The sequence below is a fragment of the Podarcis erhardii genome, assembly GCF_964252035.2.
Source record: "Podarcis erhardii genome assembly, chromosome: 8".
NCBI classification, from domain to species: domain Eukaryota; kingdom Metazoa; phylum Chordata; class Lepidosauria; order Squamata; family Lacertidae; genus Podarcis; species Podarcis erhardii.
This window is the reverse complement of record NC_138499.1, coordinates 3,105,140-3,126,708: the sequence shown is the minus strand read 5'-3', so window position 1 is coordinate 3,126,708 and position 21,569 is coordinate 3,105,140. Positions and strand designations below refer to the sequence as shown.

The window sequence follows — 21,569 nt, the reverse complement described above, 5'->3', positions numbered from 1 at the left end:
TCATTTCATTATATATCATTTCCCAGAATTTTTTTTTTACTTTCTTACATTCCCACCACATATGATAAAATGTTCCTTCTTTTTCTTTACATTTCCAACATTTATTCTTTGTTTTATATATTTTGGCTAATTTCACAGGTGCAATATACCATCTATACATCATTTTCATCATATTCTCTTTCAAGGCATTACAAGAAAGAATAAAATTTACAGCATGCTCTCTTTTCAGCCGAGCAGTCGTGAAGATGTGGAGGTCTCCAGCGCATTTGCCACAGTGCGCCAGAGATTCTAGTCTGGGGGCAAGCGCTAACTCTCCTTGCGCAGGAACCTGCTGTTCCTGCGCTCCTTCCCCAAATATTATTCCCGCCAGGAAAATGTGATGCACATTTGACAAATGAAAGGAGCCTTTCCTTTGGGACTGCAGGCGGCAGCTTCTGCTGGAAAAAGAGCCCCCACCTTGTAAGCCAAGTGATGCTGCTTCCCTTGGGCACAGGCTCCTCAGCGAATGCTGGTGTCAGCAAAAAATTCAATTTCAAACTTCATTTGCCCTTGGGAACCATATCTCCCTCTCTCTCTCTCCCTTTTCTAAAAACAGAGAATTTTTTCACCCGCCCCCAAGCTGTTAACTTTTCTGGAAAAGTTCTACTAGTAGGGAGTGTTATCTGGAACGATTGCAACAACTACCTGACTTTTAGTAGCCTTGCAGAGGGAAGTTTTAAATGTGTGATGTTTTGCTGTGTTTGAGGTTTCAGTTTATTGAAAGCCACCCAGAGTGGCTGGGGCAACCCAGTCAGATGGGTGGCATATTATTATTATTATTATTATTATTATTATTATTATTATTCCACCAGGATGGCCCTGCAAAAAATCATCAGGCCTACCAGGCAATGACTAGCCGCCTGAGAAACAGTTTCTATTCAAATGCAATTTTGGTTTTAAACGCAGTGTAAGGAAGTCCCTAGGGACGCGGGTGGCGCTGTGGGTTAAACCACAGAGCCTAGGACTTGCCGATCAGAAAGTCGGCGGTTCGAATCCCTGCAACGGGGTGAGCTCCTGTTGCTCAGTCCCTGCTCCTGCCAACCTAGTACTTTATTGGCCGAGGGAGCCGGCCTGATCATGTGGCCAGCATGACTTAGCTGCTTCTGGCGAACCAGAGCAGTGCACGGAAATGCGAATTACCTTCCCGCCGGAGTGGTACCTATTTATCTACTTGCACTTTGACGTGCTTTCGAACTGCTAGGGCGGGTGCCACCATAGGGCGGGTGCCACAACTGAGAAGGTCCTCTGGCTGGTTCCCTGTAACTTGGCTTCTCGCAGCGAGGGAACCGCCAGAAGGCCCTCGGTGCTGCACCTCAGTGTCCGGGATGGCTGATGGGGGTGGAGACGCTCCTTCAGATATACCGGGCTGAGGCCGTTTAGGGCTTTAAAGGTCAGCAACAACACTTTGAATTGTGCTCGGAAACCTATTGGGAGCCAATGTAGGTCTTTCAGGACCGGTGTTATGTGGTCTCGGCGGCCGCCCCCAGTCACCAGTCTAGCTGCCGCAGTCTGGATTAGTTGCAGTTTCTGGGTCACCTTCAAAGGTAGTCCCATGTAGAGCGCATTGCAGTAGTCCAAGCGGGAGATAACCACAGAATGCACCACTCTGGCGAGACAGTCCACAGGCCGGTAGGGTCTCATCCTGCGTACCAGATGGAGCTGGTAAACAGCTGCCCTGGACACAGAATTAACCTGCACCTCCATGGACAGCTGTAAGTCCAGAATGGCTCCCAGGCTGCGCACCTGGTCCTTCAGGGGCACAGTTACCCCATTCAGGACCAGAGAGTCCTCCACACCTGCCCGCCCCCTGTCCCCCCAAAACAGTACTTCTGTCTTGTCAGGATTCAACCTCAATCTGTTAGCCTCCATCCATCCTCCAACCGCCTCCAGACACTCACACAAGTGCTAGTCTCTGCCTTACTGCATTGCAGGGGGTTGGACTAGATGACCCTGGGAGGTCCCTTCCAACTCGACAATTCTATGGTTCTGGGAATCCCAAACACTGCGCTTGGGTCCTCCTTGTGGGTTCCCCTGGAGGTATCTGGCTGACCCCTGTTGTCAGCAGGACTCTGCCAGGAAAGAGGAATTGCCTGCGAGCCTTAGGCGAAGCGTGGACAGCTCAGCCGCAGGGGCCACGCAAATCACACAGAGGTCAGTCAAATCCTGTCCTCCAAAAACAGTACTTCTGTCTTGTCAGGATTCAACCTCAATCTCTTAGCCACCATCCATCCTCCAACCGCCTCCAGACACTCACATGAGCAGAACACCTGTCTGGGTATATCTGGGATTCGAGGTATTTTCCCCCACAAAACCCCTCCCAAATTGCCTTCAAAACAAACAAACAGACCTGGATTCTGTTTGCAGCTGCCTGCCTGGTGCCAACCATTTTCTCTAACCGCCGCCACTCCCTCCCCTCTCAGGTCTCCACAACCTGCTGGCTCAGCTTTTCACCAACTTGAACATTTTTTTTTCATTTCTTTATTTCTTTTGCTTTTCTCAGCAAATTTCTCATAAGCCACCGAGAGACTCCCACAGCCTGAACCTCGACTGATGAGGCTCCGATTTCAGATGTGTGAGCCAGCTAATTGGGTCCTAGCGCATGCTTGTTGCAAGATTCATTGTTCTGGGCGAGGCTGGACTCATTAGGAGGATTAGCGCCCTGCTTATTTGCAAGCTGAATTAGGCAATTTAATTTTCCTTAAGCATGCCACCTTCCCTAGGGTATGTTCTCGCACGCAGGCCCTCCTGCTAACGCAGTGTCAAAAGACGCTGGTTGCTTTTTTGAAAAGCCCTCCCCCCCCCCCAAGGTAGACTCACAAAACAAGGGGCGTCGTGAGTGGCAGCAGGTGTCAGTGAAATCTTTGGAAGGTAATGGAGTTTTAACAGAAACCCAAAGTTGGAGATGAATGTTTCTCAGGGGGTGCTAGTTAAGGATGAAATGATGGAAGGAGAATGTGTTTTTTTAAAAAAAGGGTTATACGTCACCCCAATATCAGAGCAGTAAAAGAATCCAGGGCTTCTAAGCACTTATCCAGTTTGGATCGAAGGTCAGCGGAGAGGATTGTGGCGTCTTTGGGTATATAATTTTGTTTACACGCATATACAACCCAAGCATAAGGTGTGTGTGGGAGGGGTTTCACGGCCTTCGCACCCCAGCAGATCTCACTTCTCCATTAGGAACAGCTTTGGTTCCAGCACAGAGCAAGCAAGTCTCTGTGCCTCCAGGTTCCAGTCTGTTTCCAGCTCTGATCAAACCAAGCCTGATGAGGAACGGTTGAAAGATCTGGGTATGTTTAGCTTGGAAAAGAGGAGACTGAGAGGAGAGGGGATTGTTGTTGTTCAGTTGTTTAGTCGTGTCTGACTCTTCATGACCCCCTGGACCAGAGCACGCCAGGCCCTCCTGTCTTCCACTGCCTCCTGCAGTTTGGTCAAACTCATGTTAGTAGCTTCGAGAACACTGTCCCACCATCTCGTCCTCTGTCGTCCCTTCTCCTTGTGCCCTCCTTCTTTCCCAGCATCAGGGTCTTTTCCAGGGAGTCTTCTCTTCTCATGAGGTGGCCAAAGTCTTGGAGCCTCAGCTTCAGGATCTGTCCTTCCAGGGAGCACTTGAGAACACTGTCCAACCTGGAGCAGGAACCGGCAAGCCACTCCAGTGTCCCTGCCAAGAAAACTCCATGGACAAAGACAACAGGAGATAGAATAGACATCTGCAAATATCTCAAGGGCTGGCACATGGAAGAGGGTGCAAGCTTGTTTTCTCCAGCTCTGGAGGGTAGGACTCGGACCGATGACTTCAAGTTACGAGAACAGAGATTCTGACTGACATACGGAAAACCTTTCTGACAGTAAGAGCTGTTTGACCATGGGATAGAAGGTGGTGGAGTCTCCTTCCTTGGAGGTTCTGAAGCAGAGGCTGGATGGCCATCTGTCATGGATGCTTTAGATGAGATTCCGGCATTACTGGGGGTTGGACTAGATGACCCTAAGGGTCCCTTCCAACTCTACGATTCTGTGATCCCATACTGGCTATTGTTTTCCTTTAAAAAAAATTATATATTTATTGAAGTTTCGAAAAGCTTACAAAAATATAAAAGAGAGAGAGAGAAAAAATACAAAATACACACAAAAAGAAGTAAAAATAATATAAAAACAATTTTAAAAAAAACAAAAAACACGCCATCCTTTCCATATCTTAACTTTCATTTACTTGTTTCCCTGACCTCCTCACACCTCCCTTTTTTGTATTCTAGTTCAATTAGTAATTTCAGCAAATCCTTTCCATTTTTCAGCAAATCCTTTCCATTTTTTCTTTTATCTTGATAATTCATCTTAATATATTATAACTCTGCATTTTCACCTAATAACACTCAATTAATAATTAAACAATTTATCTTAAAAATCTAACCTGTTAATTAACTCAGCAAGTCCTTCCATCGTTCTCTACTAGATTCTGTCATTCAATTTGCCTTAATTTATTTTAACCTTATCTTACCATAAAATACCTTAAAGCTTAAGACTTAATACTTATTTGTACATAACTCCTTATATTATTTCTACTAAAGCCAAATAGTTTCCTGGCTATTGTTTTCCTACCTAGCAGCTAGGAAAGGGGGAGCAGGAAAGGCCCACCTCTTAGCCTGGAGGTCACCATCACTCAGTCGCAGCTGTTGCAGCCCAACTCATTCTTTTGTGATGCTGCTGAGGACACAAGTGGCCAAGTCTTACAAACAGCTCATCAAACTAGTTCAGCAACCTCCTCTATTAAGAGTCTCACCCTACTGGCTATAGGAGCTCAAGAACTGGAAGGTACTCAGGGCACCACCCAGATCAGGCACCCCCAAACTCGGCCCTCCAGATGTTTTGGGACCACAACTCCCATCATCCCTAGCTAACAGGACCCACTGTCAGGGATGATGGGAACTGTAGTCCCAAAAACACCTGGAGTTTGGGGATGCCTGATCCAGGTTGACCTCTCTCGAAACCCGCAACAATAATATTCATCTTATGTAAAATAGAGCCTACAGATAAAAACAAACAGATCACGAATGGCATAGCCGATGCGGCTAGTAGCCACCAATAGCCCTCCATGGATTTGCCCAGCACTCTTTTAAAGCCATCCAAATTCGGTGTTCATCGCTGCCTCCTGTGGCAGTGAGTTCCACAGGTTAACAGTGTGCTGGGTGAAGAAGGACTTATCTGCCCAGAATCCAGCAGCTTCTCAGCTTCGTTGAATGTCTGGGACTCCTGGCGTTCCACGGGGCGGGTGCCACTACTGAGAAGGCCCTCTGCTTGGTTCTCTGTAACTTGGCTTCTCACAGCGAGGGAACCGCCAGAAGGCCCTCAGCGCTGGACCTCAGTGTCTGGGCTGAACGATGGGGGTGGAGACGCTCCTTCAGGTATACTGGGCCGAGGCCGTTTAGGGTTTTCAAGGTCAGCACCAACACTTTGAATTGTGCTCGGAAACGTACTGGGAGCCAATGTAGGTCTTTTAGGACTGATAGGTGTTATGTGGTCCTGGCGGCCACTCTCAGTCACCAGTTTAGCTACCACATTCTGGATTAGTTGTAGTTTTCGGGTCACCTTCAAAGGTAGCCCCACATAGAGCGCATTGCAGTAGTCCAAGCGGCAGATAACCAGAGCATGCACCACAATGGTGTGACAGTCCACAGGCAGATAGGGTCTCATCCTGCGTACCAGATGGAGCTGGTAGACAGCTGCCCTGGACACAGAACTGACCTGTGCCTCCATGGACCGTTGTGAGTCCAGAATGACTCCCAGGCTGCGCACCTGGTCCTTCAGGGACACAGTTACCCCATTCAGGACCAGGGAGTCCTCCACACCCACTCACCCCTGTCCCCCAAGAACAGTACTTCTGTCTTGTCAGGATTCAACCTCAATCTCTTAGCCACCATCCATCCTCCCACCGCCTCCAGACACTCACACAAGTGCTAGTCTCTGCCTTACTGCACTGCAGGGGGTTGGACTAGATGACCCTGGGAGGTGCCTTCCAACTCTACAATTCTGTGGTTCTGGAAATCCTTGTGGGTTCCCCTGGAGGCACCTGGCTGACCCCCACCGACAGCAGGACTCTGCCAGGAAAGAGGAGCTGCCTGCGAGCCTTAGGCAAAGCGTGGAAAGCGCAGCCACGCAAATCACACAGAGGTCAGTCAAATCCAAAACCCGAGCGCCGCAGAGCTTAATGAATCGCCTAAGGACACTTCCGGTTCTCAATCGGCAGGGCCTGAGGCGGGGATGATGGGTGAGTGAGTGGCGGCCGCGACCAATCCCGAGTGCCCTGCGTAGGTAGAAGCATCGGCGGTCTCGTTCGGCGCCGCGCTTTCTGCGCGTCCCCGCATTTCGTAGCCGCGCTCGAGTGGAAACCGGAAGTGTGTGGCCGCACGCATATCTCCTGGAAGGAAAAGAATGAAAACCGCCGGGCGCGCGGGGCGATGACGTACACGGAAGCGGACGGAGCTGTGGGCCTGGAGGCGGCGCGCAGCAGTGACGTCCGGGGCAGGTAGGCGAGGAATTGCCGGCTGAGGCAGCAGCGGGAAGAGCCGGAAGAGCCGGGGATGGAGGAGAAGGAGCAGCTGAGGCGCCAGATTCGCCTGCTTCAAGGTGAGGGACCCAGGCGTCCGGGGGGGCCCCCCTCACCAGGCCCCTTGGGCCTGAGGGGAGGGGGGCGAGGGGCTTACTCTATTATTATTATTATTATTATTATTATTATTATTATTATTATTATTATTATTAATTGAATATATATACTGCCCTATACCCAGAGGTCTCAAGGCGGTTCAACTCCTGTCCCTGGCCCAAGGGGCTTACTCTATTATTTATTATTATTATTATTATTATTATTATTAATTGAATATATATACCGCCCTATACCCAGAGGTCTCAAGGCGGTTCAACTCCTGTCCCTGGCCCAAGGGGCTTACTCTATTATTTATTATTATTATTATTATTATTATTATTATTATTAATTGAATATATATACCGCCCTATACCCAGAGGTCTCAAGGCGGTTCAACTCCTGTCCCTGGCCCAAGGGGCTTACTCTATTATTATTATTATTATTATTATTATTATTGCATTCTTCTTCTTCAATACTACGGCACATTGATATTATTATCATTGCTTCAACAATAGTATCACAGTGGTACCTCGGGTTACATACGCTTCAGGTTACATACACTTCAGGCTACAGACTCCGCTAACCCAGAAATAGTACCTTGGGTTAAGAACTTTGCTTCAGGATGAGAACAGAAATTGTGCTCCGGCGCAGCAGCAGCAGCAGCGGGAGGCCCCATTAGCTAAAGTGGTGCTTCAGGTTAAGAACAGTTTCAGGTTAAGAACGGACCTCCGGAACGAATTAAGTACTTAACCCAAGGTACCACTGCATACTGCCCTATACCCAGAGGTCTCAGGGCGGTTCAACTCCGGTCCCTGCCCCAAGAGGCTTAGGTAAAGGTAAAGGGACCCCTGAACTTAGGTCCAGTCATGACTGACTCTGGGGTTGAAGCACTCATCTCGCTTTACTGGCCGAGGGAGCCGGCGTACAGCTTCCGGGTCATGTGGCCAGCAGGACTAAGCCGCTTCTGGTGAACCAGAGCAGCGCACGGAAACGCCATTTACCTTCCCACAAGAATGGTACCTATTTATCTACTTGCACTTTGACGTGCTTTCGAACTGCTAGGTGGGCAGGAGCAGGGACTCAGCAACGGGAGCTCACCCCGTCGCGGGGATTCGAACCGCCGACCTTCCGATCTGCAAGTCCTAGGCTCTGTGGTTTAACCCACAGTGCCACCCGCATCCCATTATTATTATTATTATTATTGATTGAATATATATACAGTGGTACCTCAGGTTAAGTACTTAATTCGTTCTGGAGGTCTGCTCTTAACCTGAAACTGTTCTTAACCTGAAGTAGCACTTTAGCTAATGGGGCCTCCTGCTGCTGCCACGTGACTTCTGTTCTCATCCTGAAGCAAATTTCTTAACCCGAGGTACTATTTCTGGGTTAGTGGAGTCTGTAGCCTGAAGCGTATGTAACCTGAAGTGTATGTAACCCAAGGTACCACTGTACTGTCCTATACCCAGAGGTCTCAGGGCGGTTCAACTCGGGTCCCTGCCCCAAGGGGCTTACTATGTTATTATTATTATTATTATTATTTTCTTCTTTAATACGACACATTGATATTATTATCATTACTACAACATTAGCATTATATCATGCTTCGATATGATAGCAACCCTAATGGCAGTTTTAATCACAATATTGTGATAATTATTTATGCCCTGTCTTCCTCCCTGGCTCAAGGTGGCTTACAAATAAAAACAAGAACCGCTGAAAACATAAAGGGGCGGTGGGTAGGCGGGGAACCAGTAAGTGAAAAACAGATAGACAATGATGGAATCTAAACTATATATATATATAGGTTGCTTTCGTAGATTTTCACGGGTACAGGAATGCAGGTTTTGGTGTCCTCGGGTGTCTTCCCGTGTAAAAGTTGGGGTGTCTAGGCGACGTTTCGACGAGGTCTCACTCGTCGAAAGTGAGGTCTCACTCACTTGCCTGAAGATGACGAGTGAGACCTCGTCGAAACGTCGCCTAGACACCCCAACTTTTACACGGGAAGACACCCGAGGACACCAAAACCTGCATATATAGGTTGGTATCCATCTTTCTTGGGAGACGGTGGAGGAGAGAGCCCTTGAGGGTGAAGTCAGACAGTTGGAGAGTTATAGCGCCAGCTGTAGCTGTAGAGACTGATAGGGGAGAGACATGTTTTGTTGCAGCTGAGGCAGATGAAGGCATCTGGTTGTGCTGCTGCAGAGGCACCAGGGCTTTTCTTCCCTCTCTCTTTTTGGGCTAGCTTTTGGAGGTTATGGTTATGGTTAACCAGCACAAGGTTGGGACAGGTAGGTTTAAATGTATTTGAGTTTGGTTGAAGATGATTTTTTTGTATTGTAATGGGGTTTCATATGTTCTGTTCGTTCGGGTGAGACGGATCATGACTTCTTACAGGCAGGGCTGCATCCCGCAGAAACATGCATGCTGCCGATCTATGTGGGATATGTCTTGGTTTGGAAATAAAATTGTGTTGCAAATCCTTCAAGGTACTGCGGGAGGGATGCTTGAAGGCATAACTAATGGAATCTTTTCCTTCTCTCCTTCTAGGTCTCATCAACAACCATAAAAACATCCATGGGAATACACCAATTGCCCCGCCTGCCCCAGCACCTCAGTGGCAGAATCCCAGGCCGCCTGCCTTTAGCAGTACTGCTTTCTCTGCTAGATATTCCCAGCAAACCCAGAGAGATTTTCAGCCTCGCCAGAGTGGTCCTAATGCCTGGAGAAAGAAATATTCTCTAGTCAACGTCCCGCCTCGGCCGGCACTTTGTTCTGCAACCAGCGTTTCTGCTAGTGCTTCTCGGACCAGCCTGAGCCACGCAAGCCCTGAGGCAACTGAGCCACAGGCCGTGCTCTCAGGAAGAAGCATCAGCCTCAGTGCAGATGGAAATATTGTCGTTGGGGTGCAGTCTGGCTCTGCAGCGGCCAGCACTGCTGCCCCAGGATCCCGTCTGAGCTCTGCGGAAGCAACAGAAGGCCCAGCTGTGTCTAGAGGATGCGTGAGCAGGACTGCTTGGCCTTCGGATGCTGGCTCGAAAAAGACTAAAGCACTGAGCGCCTCCACCTCATCTCACTCGCTGCATTGCAAGGCCTTTGCTAAGGAGAAGGTTGACATGCCTGCCGAGTGTTGGAAGGGGCCTTCTGTTCAGGGTGCATCGGAATTGGCCCCTGACTTGTGCAGGACTATCAGTGAGAGCGCCGTTACGTTGAAATCTGAGCCTCAGCAGCAGCCCCTGACATTGCCTGATCATAAAGCGAGTGGTCTGTTGGTGAGGAAGGAACCAGCACCAGAGGTTCCAGCCCTGCGTAGTTCGCAGCAAACGCCTGCAGTGACGGAGATGAGGCTTGCTGAGAAGTCTGCTGCTGCTTCAACTTTGGAAGTTCCTTCAGCTGCTGGGACGAGCCTCTCCAAGGACAAACATTCAGCACCTGCTCTCCATGGAGCTCCTACCTCGCCGGCCTCCATCAAATCTCCAAAGTTCAGGAGGAACAACTACACGTGGGTGGCGAATCCGAGCAAATCCCCCCGTACTGTGAAAAAATGGGCTGCCCCCAGAGCCTCTGAAAATGCACGCAAGTTTGCTGTGGGTGCAGAGAGAAGTCCCAAGTTACTCCCAAGGGGGGAATTGGGAGCAAAGCAAAAGAAATCCAACCCGCAGTCTAAGCTGGGGATTTCTTCCAGCCTGTACAAGTGGAAGGCCTCCAGTCTCCCGCTGTCTCCGTCTCCATCCACCTCTGCGTTCACATGGCGGCGTAAGGAATGTGTTGGGCTTGGAGTTTCTCCTTCTGTGGGAGCTGGCACTTCCGTTCAGACTGTGAGACGTGGGCCTCTTGGTCACGGCAGCCCCAGATCACCCTCTGGGAATAGTGGGTCTTTTAGTTACAAACTGAAGAGCCGGACCAAAATCATCAAGAGGAAGGGAAACGCCTGGTAAGTTACTGGTTGCGTTGGGAGAAATTCCCAAGACTTTCTCCTGGAGCAGGCATGTCCAACAGGTGGATCGTGATCTACCGGTAGATCGCAGGGTGTCTATGGTAGATGATGCTTAGTGATCTCTGCCCCCCCACCCCAAAAGCTCAACAACTTTGCCTGTCAGTAACAATGGGTAGTATTTTTATAATGTGAGTAGATCGCAGTCTCTTGGGAGTTGAACGTGCCTGCCGTATAGTAATGCTCACCATTCCAATGCAGCTGCTGGGGCACATGAAAACACTTGTTTTTGCATTGCAAAGTGTGGAATGAGCTCTGTCAGGGCCTGGGGATGAGAATTCAGGTGGATTGTATGTTTGGGGCACCAGATGTGTCTGGGTAGGTAAAACAGCGAGCAAATTCATGACAACTGTGGGATCCACTCTAGCTGGGAAAATGCTTCCCAATTTTTTTCACCTGCTAGATTCTAATTTCTAGCAGTTCATATTATAACTGGATATTTTTCCCCCTGGCCTGACGTCCAGAGTCTTAGGTGCAGCTTTCTACAGAAAGAACACGTAAGGGCACGTACCATTTCAGAAGTGCATGAGTGCATTATTCCCCACGTCAGAAACATCCTTCCTATAGAAAGCTAGCATGCCAGGGTGAAGGACTGTAGCCTAGGCTATTCCCTGGTGTGCTAACTGTCCGTGTGCCTGGAACATTCAGACAAGTGTTTCACCGCCTGTGTGAGGTTTTATGGTGGTTGCCTTCAAATCTCTACCCTTACGTGTATTTCGTAGTTCTTTCTTGTGGTCCCTAGTCCCTAACCCTCTGCTTCCATGTATTCCACCCCACTCCCCGATGTTCTTTGATTCTAGCTTGCAGGGCTAAACATGTAGATCAGATTTTGCACAATTTCTTCCACGAAAACCAAGTAACATTCAGTCTGCTGGTGCAACTTTTTGCAACCACAGAACATGAGGTTTTGGATTATTGGTCCCCCTGCACCACTTTTTAGTGCAGTGTTGGAAAGACAGGCTGGTACCTGTGATTATTTTACCATTACCACTTCGTAATAAACACTGTGCTGTTGTTGTGGTTGTTTAGTCGTGGTTGTTTAGTCGTCCATGACCCCATGGACCAGAGCACGCCAGGCACTCCTGTCTTCCACTGCCTCCCGCAGTTTGGTCAAACTCAAGCTGGTGGCTTCGAGAACACTATCCAACCATCTCGTCCTCTGTCATCCCCTTCTCCTTGTGCCCTCCATCTTTCCCAACATCAGGGTCTTTTCCAGGGAGTCTTCTCTTCTCATGAGGGGGCCAAAGTCTTGGAGCCTCAGCTTCAGGATCTGTCCTTCCAGTGAGCACTCAGGGCTGATTTCCTTCAGAATGGACAGGTTTGATCTTCTTGCAGTCCATGGGACTCTCAAGAGTCTCCTCCAGCACCAGAATTCAAAAGCATCAATTCTATACTACTATACCATACACTATACTACTGAGCAGTATAAATATGCAGAACATATAACTTTCATTGGATTTGCTTTTTGTAAGATGGACCTGGAAGGTGGGGCTATCAGTGGATGAAGCTCCATTCATCTCTGAGTGTATTTGAGTCACCTTTCTCTATGAGGCTGCTGTGTTGAATCATTCCTGCAGCTGCCTGTTGCCCTGATCACATAAAAGGGGTTTTGGCTGAGAGCTCCCCCCCCCATGTGAGACTGCCCTATGAATCTGCTCATGGTCCGAGTGTGATGTGCTCGAGGACTACACCACAGTGACTGCTTCTGTTGTCCTTCCAGCTCCCCGACTGATAAGAGGAGCCCGTCCTTCCCTACCGTGCTTCTGAGAAGCCGCTATTGTCTCAGGAAAAGGAACTCCCCTCGGGGAAGGGGATCGCCCACCGCCAGGAAAGCCGGATCCAAAGGCCTGGTGCAGATTGGCAAGCACAGGCTGTGCCGGCTGCCGGCATCCCGGACCCACCTTTTGGCCAAAGAAGGTAAGAATAAGCTTGGAAATCTGTTTCTTGGTTTACTGTTGTGCTTTTTAATACACCAGCGCCTTGTCCTGGGAACTCCTTTTGGTCTGGTTCGGAGAAGCATGGTGTTGGTTGAGATTCTCTCTCTTGCTTTGGCCAACTCTGCTGGAAGAGTTGGAGACCTGGCTGCAAGACTCCTTTCCCTAACAAAGATTTAAAAACTGGATTGTGGTTGCACATATTGGTCACGTGTGCTTACGTATATTACGTGTGGTGTAGTGGTTAAGAGCGGTAGACTCGTAATCTAGTGAACCGGGTTCGCGTCTCCGCTCCTCCACATGCTGGGTGACCTTGGGCCATAGCTGTCAACGTTTCCCATTTTTTAAGGGAAATTCCCTTATTCTGAATAGGATTCCTCGCAAGAAAAGGGAAAAGTTGACAGCTATGTCTTGGGCTAGTCACACTTCTCTGAAGTCTCTCAGCCCCACTCACCTCACAGAGTGTTTGTTGTGGGGGAGGAAGGGAAAGGAGAATGTTAGCCACTTTGAGACTCCTTCAAGTAGTGATAAAGCGGGATATCAAATCCAAACTCTTCTTCTTCTTCGTCTTCTTCATGTGGCTTTGCCCTTGGCCATGGCCTCTGTGTGAGTTTTTTCCTGGAAAGCCGGCAGTGTAAGCCACCCACTTGCTTTTCCAGCCCAAGTGAACTGTAACTCGCTCCATTTCTTTGATTATTCTGTGCCTTTGGCACGACTTTTGAGCCGACTGCCCCCAAAATGGCAGCTAAACATTTCGTTTTAGTGACTGTGGTCCTGGTTTAAAGAGCTATTTGGCTCCTAGCTTAACATATCTCAGTTTCTAATACCAGCTGGGGGTTGGGGTGCTGTGGGAGGGAATGGAGCTAGATTGCATTTTACTGATTTGTGAACTTCCTAGATGGTATGGGCAGGATAATTCAATGAAAAAACAGCAGCCTGCTACCTGGTAGTGCTTTGGCTTAGGAGTCCCTCTGGGCCCAGTCAGCATCTTGAGTGCCAAGTCGGTGTGAAGTAATCATGTACGCTTATTTATAAAAAGTGAAGGCGGGGCATTATTATTTTGTAGATTTAAAAACGCTGAAGCATCGCACACAAATGCCAGAGTGCCTTGTTTGTTTGTTAAAGGGTTCTATAAATTGTTCTGGTGTCTCCAGGATGCTCAGTTCCTCGTATGGAATTAATCCAAGTAAATGTTGTAAAGCCAAGCCTAACATCCCCGAGCAATTCAAGGTAGTTATGCACTCTTTAATGTGTTTGGCAAAGTTAAGAAAATTTTAAAAACCTAGAGTAGTTTTGCTTTTAGGAAGAAGTGACTGCTTTTTGTAGCGCATCACACTTTGTTGTTCACTTTCTCACCGCTGTTACTCCACCAGTATACATGTTGATTTATCAGCAACTAAGTACACTAAAGAGGCAAACCCTTAACCAGGGAGTATTTTGGGAAGTGTCATCCTGGAATTTCTTGGCAACTGGGTGGTTTTTGTAGCTGTTTCTTGAGGGTTGGCCAAGTGCAGAACACTTGTAATCTTCTGGCAGTTTCACAGTTCTGAAAAGAGTCTGCTGCACCGGTAACTATTATGTGTGACTTCTTTTCAAGAATAAACTTCCCACACTCCTTTCCTCCATACTTTTGAGTCTTTGACATGTGGACATGTGTGACTTCTGACTTTTTAGGCAGCAGCTCTAAACACCTGTGAGTCAGTCAAATTGAACTCAGCGGGACTTACTTCTGAGAAGGCTCACATAGGATCCGGATGTTACAAAGAATGTTGGAATCGGTCCTGACTGCTTCCTAACTCGATGAGCTGCTGGCTTCATTCAGACCAGTGGCTCCCAACTTTTTGGGTATGGCAATCCGCAAGTCCAAATCTACATGAATTTCAGACCTTAGTTCAGGGGTCAGCAAACTTTTTCAACTTGTCCCTCAGACCTTGTGGGGGCCCGGACTATATTTTGAAAAAAAAAAAAAAAGGAACGAATTCCTATGCCCCACAAATAACCCAGAGATGCATTTAAAATAAAAGTACACATTCTACTCATGTAAAAACACGCTGATTCCCGGACTGTCTGTGGGCCGGATTGAGAAGGCGATTGGGCTGGATCCAGCCCCCAGGCCTTAGTTTGCCTACTCCTGCCTTAGTTCTTCTCTGCTGCCAACAAGCAGTTCCCAAGGGTTGAAACGTAAGTCTCAAGCCTTTCCTATGTTCAGCTGTGAGTGTCAGCACAGCATTAAAATATGCCAACGAAACAAAAATCTGCAAGAGGTATTAATCTCAACCATTAGGGATTGCAAGAAATAATTATTTTGGGTTTTGCTTATAACCCTTGACCCACCTGCACAGGCTTCAAGACCCACAGGATGGGAAGCACTCATTCCGATGTTTGTATATTGGGTTATTAAACCAGTATATGATTGGGACTTTTGCCTGTGCATGCAACCCTGTCACTACTCTGTTTGCAAAAAGAGTAGATATGCTCTTGGGACTCTTCTTGGGACACAAGCTTAACATGAGCCAGCAGTGTGATGCAGCAGCAAAAAATGTGAATGCTGTTCTAGGCTGCACCAACAGAAGTCTAGTGTCCAGATTAAGGGAAGTAACAGTCCCACTCTATTCTCCCTTGGTCAGACCACACCTGGAAGACTGTGTCCAGTTCTGGGCATCACAGACTAAGAAGGATGTTGACAAGCTGGAACATGTGCAGAGGAGAGCAAACAAGCCTTATGAGGAATGGTTGAAGGAACTGGGTATGTTTAGCTCGGAAGAGAGGAGATATGATAGATATCTTCAACTATCTCAAGGGCTGTTCCATGGAAGATGGAGCAAGCTTGTTTTCTCCTGCTCTCCGGAGGGTAGGACTCGAACCCATGGCTTCAAACTCCAAGAAAGGAGGTTGTGGACTCTCTTTCCTTGGAGGTTTCTAAGCAGAGGTTGGATGGCCATCTGTCATGGAAGCTTTAGCTGAGATTCCCGCATTGCAGGGGGTTGGACTAGATGAACCTTGGATCCCTCCCAACTCTACAATTCCATGATTCTCCAGGATCCTCCTTTTGGAAGGCTCAGAGCATAAGTCTTTTCAGTCGTGGCACCCTTTTGCACAAAGCTCTACCCAGTGAAGTCCTTCTGGGTCCTTCATTGACATATTTTCAGCATCTGGTAAAAACTTACCTTTCCCCTCATTACTATGTTGTTTTATGTTAGTTGGGCCTGTGAAGATTTTTGATGCTTGTATGGTTAGTGGTGTTGGTTTGTGGATTTTTAATGACTTGCATGCGTTTTCTGTAAAAGTATTTACCACATTTTTCTGTGTATAAGACTAGGTCCCCCCCCCTCAAAAATAATGTCCAAAATTAGGGGGCATCTTATACACGGGTAGTGTCTTCCCTCCTTTTCTTAAATCTGAGTCCCCCAAAATAGGGGGCGTCTTATACACGGGGGTGTCTTATAGACGGAAAAATACGGTATATTAGAATGTATTTTTGCTTATGCTTATAAATATTTTGCAAGTTGCTTGGGGACGTTTTTGTCTAGCAAGTCACTTAATCTCAGATTATTATCACGCCATAGTTTTCTTTTTCATGGTCCCAAACAGGAAGCCTTGGTTGCCAGCACTGGAACAAATCAGGATATCAAACCAACTTTAAGCTGTAGTTTAATATCACAAATTCTTTCCTAACTGGTCCCCACAGCTTTTTTGCTTTGGACGAAATGGGAACAAACCAAATGTTGTATGGCCTCTGTGAATGTGCAAGTTGTTTGCCAGACCTTTGTGTTGATAAATTCAGTGTGTTGAAGGGGAGCATTTGGATTTATGGTGGCTTCAAGAGTGTGCAAAACTGTGTGGGTTGCTTTGGGCAAAATGGGTGATCAGTGGAGATCCATTTCACGTTTCGCACTGTCTTCATGGGTGCGGATGCAAGCCAGCTTCTGGTCCAGGCCACCCCAAACCTCTGGTGTAACATGGCGTGAACCAATTCACTGAGCCTTCATCTGGGCTTGTCTAGATACTTGGGTGTGACTTTTGGGGCAGTGGGAGGCTGGCATAATCTGGCTTCTGTGAATCGACTTCTGTCTTTTCGGGCGGTTGGCGAAGTGGCGGGTGTCCAATAGCAGGATAGACTATCGACAACAATATATTTTCCCATTTTAGAGTGGGCAGAAGGCCACCTCCCCACCCCTGCTTGGAGTTGCAGAACGGTTTGTCGAGGTGGATTCTTAACAGATTACTATCCTTCAGTTCTGTGGTCAGGCTGATGATAACTGTCCAGGTCTCCGACGAATCTGAGATCTTGCTCTTCATGCTTGCAAATTGCAAATGGGGCATGTGCTCTAAGGAGGTCTGAAATTGCCTGGAAACCTAAACCTGTGGACAGGCTGCTTGGACGCGTGAAACCAACCACCTGTCTCCTGGATCCTTGCCCATCCTGGCTAATAAAAGCAAGCCGGGAAGGGCTGGGCGATGGGCTCTGCGGGGTGGTGAATGCTTCCCTCTGTGAGGGAGCATTCCCAGATCCGCTGAAAGAGGCGGTCATCAAACCGCTTCTTAAAAAACCATCTTTAGACCCGGCCAGTATGGCCAACTATCGCCCAGTCTCAAATCTTCCATTCTTGGGCAAGGTGATTGAGCGCGTGGTTGCTGAACAACTCCAGGCACGCCTGGAGGATGCGGACCATTTGGATCCCTTCCAATCGGGATTCAGGCCTCATCATGGGACTGAAACTGCCTTGGTCGCGCTGGTTGATGATCTCCGGCGAGCTAGGGACAAAGGTGAGAGCTGTTTCCTAGTTCTGCTGGATCTCTCAGCGGCCTTTGATACAATCGACCATAACATCCTTCTGGACCGTCTAGAGGGGCTGGGAGCTGGGGGCACTGTTATACAGTGGTTTCGCTCCTTCCTCCTGGGCCGTGTTCAGAAAGTGGTGGTGGGGGATGAGTGTTCAGACCCCTGGGCCCTCACTTGTGGGGTGCCTCAGGGTTCCGTCCTCTCCCCCATGCTTTTTAACATCTATATGAAGCCGCTGGGAGAGATCATCAGGGGGTTTGGACTGGGTGTCCATCAATATGCAGATGATACCCAGCTCTACCTCTCTTTCAAATCAGAACCAGTGAAGGCGGTGAAGGTCCTGTGTGAGTGCCTGGAGGCGGTTGGAGGATGGATGGCAGCTAATGGATTGAGGTTGAATCCTGACAAGACAGAAGTACTGTTTTTGGGGGACAGGGAGCGGGCTGGTGTGGAGGACTCCCTGGTCCTGAATGGGGTAACTGTGCCCCTGAAGGACCAGGTGCGCAGCCTGGGAGTCATTTTGGACTCACAGCTGTCCATGGAGGCGCAGGTCAATTCTGTATCCAGGGCAGCTGTCTACCAACTCCACCTGGTACGCAGGCTGAGACCCTACCTGCCCGCGGACTGTCTCGCCAGAGTGGTGCATGCTCTAGTTATCTCCCGCTTGGACTACTGCAATGCGCTCTACGTGGGGCTACCTTTGAAGGTGACTCGGAAACTACAACTAATCCAGAATGCGGCAGCTAGACTGGTGACTGGGGGCAGCCGCCGAGACCACATAACACCGGTCTTGAAAGACCTACATTGGCTCCCAGTACGTTTCCGAGCACAATTCAAAGTGCTGGTGTTGACCTTTAAAGCCGTAAACGGCCTCGGCCCAGTATACCTGAAGGAGCGTCTCCACCCCCATCGTTCTGCCCGGACGCTGAGGTCCAGCGCCGAGGGCCTTCTGGCGGTTCCCTCATTACGAGAAGCAAAGCTACAGGGAACCAGGCAGAGGGCCTTCTCGGTAGTGGCACCCGCCTTGTGGAACGCCCTCCCATCAGATGTCAAAGCGATAAATAACTACCTGACATTCAGAAGACATCTTAAGGCAGCCCTGTTCAGGGAAGTTTTTAATCTGTGATATTTTAATGTATTTCTGGTTTTTATGGAAGCCGCCCAGAGTGGCTGGGGAAACCCAGCCAGATGGGCGGGGTACAAATAATAAATTATTATTATTATTATTATTATACTCAAGATCCAGCATCCTTATAAGACACTTTTATGCCTCTCCTGGTATGACCCACAGAGGACCTTAAGGTCCCTAAATAGCAACACCCTTAGGTCCCGGGCCCTAAGGAAGTCAGATTAGCCAGAGCCAGGGCCTTTTCAACACTGGCTCCGGCCTGGTGGAACGCTCTGTCTCATGAGACCAGGGTTCTGCGGGATCTGATTTCTTTCCACAGGGCCTGTAAGACAGAGTTGTTCCGCCTGGCCTTTGGCTTGGAGTCAATTTGATTCCCTCCCCCTCTTTCTTTTTTCCTTTCTCCTTCTGTGTTGGAACTCCTATTTGGGGACTTCCCTGGCTTTTTTCTGGCCCATGTAGGACCAGTCTGGATAGTTGGCCTTGGTGAAGACTTGACATTTTCATGCCCCCCCCCCCCAAGTTTTCGATTGAGTTTCCACTGAAATGAGGCTGCATTTTAATGTTTTAATGTTGTATTTTAATCTTGTTTTTTAAGCTGTATTTCAATCAATTGTTTTTATATTTGGTGTTAGTCGCCCTGAGCCTGGTCTTGGCTGGGGAGGGCGGGGTATAAATAAAATTCATTATTATTATTATTATTATTATTATTATTATACTTTACTCTTGTTTGTATGCACGAGAGTCACATCTGGAGTGGCACACAAACCTCGAGGCAGACCATTTATTGGGGCAGCTTGCCTGGCTGATGTAGGGCCTCATCCTGCCTGGTGCTTGGTGCTGGAGGGGAGGGGGCGCTGCTGCTGGCAGCCGAGGGTCTGGGCCCCTGGGGGAGTCTTGTTCCTTAATGAAACAAGTGGGCAGCAGCATGGAGGGGGGTCATGTTCGAGCGGCCGGGCGTTGTGAACCTTTCCTCACCCCAGTAAAATCAATGCTGTGACATTCCCCCTGCTTCTCTGATCGCTTGTGTCGACTCTGCTGACATCTGCTGGAGCTTTGGGTGTTCGGTACAAGACCCGGGCATGATTCTTTTGAGGGTTTATAAAGCAAACACTTTGGCACGGGGCTGCCGCCGCCTCTGTCTCCCAACTTTCCATCTCTCTAACATCGCCTGCTAGCAAAGGCTCCCTTGCTTGTGCGTGCAGGCAGCTGCTTGCGGTGTTTTCCAGAGGGTGCCCGTGGGGGTGTGACCCCCCCCCGTGTGATTGGTGCCCGTCCAGACTCTTTGACTGACAGCCACAGAGTCAGGATGGGACCGTCCTCATTCCGGCAAGGGCTCACGTGACGCCTCCTCCCCTCTGACCTGTAGAGGGCAGTCTTGCCCCTTTCTTTCTCCCTCGTCCACCTTTTTCTGGTAATTGATTGCCTAATTTCCTCTTTATGTGAAAGAAAGCAGATATCAAGTAATTTGCAGCAATAACCTGCTAATGCTGGGCCAGTATCAAAACTCCCATGTTCATTTCAAGTGGCAGATAAAACACTAATATATAATTATCCTTGCAAATTGGATTGTTTTAAATAACCAAAAGACTATGGCCAGGAGAAAACTATCCCATTTCCCTTGAGTTAGTATTGCGGCATAATTGCTGCGTTCAATCAATTTCCTTGGCATTAGAAATTCCATCACAATCAACATTAAGCTATATTCATTGTGATGGCTAAGAGCCGGGCCATTTCTCCTCTTTTCCTTAACTGGCAAAATTAATCAGGGAAAAGATTTTAAACATTTACCCGTGCGAAAGAGGTCAGCTCTGCCACTATATTGCTCAGCAGATAAGGGGGCTAATAAAAAGAAAATTGAATTACTAATGATCGCCAGGAACCGAGTATATAAAACCTGGCAATCGCCCGCTTCAGGAGAAAAGGAGAATCAATTTTCTTCGGACAAGGTGTGCTCATTTTTTATTTTGGCGCATATTATCAGCGATTTAATTTGAAAGCGCATAAACAGGAGGAAACAGTTAGGAAATAATGAGCCCGAAGGTGTAAAGTGCTACAGGATATATGCTGTACACAATTTATTTGGCACAACAGATAATCACTTTAATTGAATTCAAAACTGCATTGTTCAGCAGTGTGGCCTGCCTCTCTTTGCCCGTGGGGAATTGCAGAATATTACAAAGGTGCCAGAAGAGCCGCGTGTTTTTCTGTGTGTCCCTCCTTTGTAATGTCCCCCGCAAGGCACAACTGACGTGTCTTCGTTCATGCGTGGAAGGATGCAGGCTGTTGATAGTGTAATATTTAAAAGGCAATAGAAGTCTCCTCGGCTTCCACAGCCCTTGGTGCCAGGGAGCGGCAAAGTACCCAGCTTCTGCCTTGATGGATAACTTTTGCTCATGGAAGGATCCGTGTGGAGCATGGAGTTGGCTTTCCCTCCCCGCTCTCCATGCTCCTACCCTCCTGCGCATCTTCAGTAGCTCTCAGTCGCATTGCTAAATCCAATATCCGGATATTGTGTCAGAGCTTTGAGGAGCCCAGGTTATTTTCCAACTTGCCACTGGGCCGTCTGATTGGGAACTCGTATGACAGGGCGGTCACAGTTTTGGTAACCGGTGGAAAGAGCTGGTTCTGTGAGCTTTCCCTCTCCTAGTCAAACTCAGATGCCTACGACCTGGTGCACTAGAATCCTAAACAAACAATGCTCCCGATTTCAGCTGAACCAGCAGTAATTTAAATGTTTTTCTGTTCCTCCCCTTAGACTGCACAGACAGACTAGTTGGTTGTGTGTCTCCCCTTCTGCTAAGTGTACATATGCACTTAAAAATACAGTGATGCAGCATGTATGCATTTTTTTTCTGCCTTGCACTAAAGCTTCATGACGTCCCAGTTGAGAACTGCAGGTTCAGGGAGCCTGTGTGAAAGGAGCAGCAGAACTGAAAGTGCCAAATGGCATTTGGGTGGATGGGCATGGGAAGCCCATAATTTGGGATTCGTGTAAGCCTTTATTGGAGCGGATTATTAGATGCTTAAGAGTTCCAAAAAACGGATAAGCACAGAATGCT

At 48.3% G+C, this 21,569-nt stretch overlaps 2 protein-coding genes across 2 annotated transcripts in view; both read left to right on the top strand.

Moving 5' to 3' along the window:
* NAPRT (nicotinate phosphoribosyltransferase) overlaps window positions 1–21,569 on the top strand; it is a 221,860-nt gene that overhangs the window by 159,931 nt on the left and 40,360 nt on the right. The gene's annotated exons all lie outside the window — the stretch shown is intronic.
* The window catches only part of ZC3H3 (zinc finger CCCH-type containing 3), a 264,865-nt gene continuing 249,811 nt past the window's right edge, over window positions 6,516–21,569 (top strand). Inside the window, exons 1-3 of the mRNA XM_081874112.1 lie at window positions 6,516–6,657; window positions 9,221–10,604; window positions 12,385–12,581. Coding sequence (XP_081730238.1) covers window positions 6,612–6,657; window positions 9,221–10,604; window positions 12,385–12,581 — 1,627 coding nt within the window. The 5' untranslated portion in view covers window positions 6,516–6,611. The remainder of the gene's footprint in view (window positions 6,658–9,220; window positions 10,605–12,384; window positions 12,582–21,569) is intronic.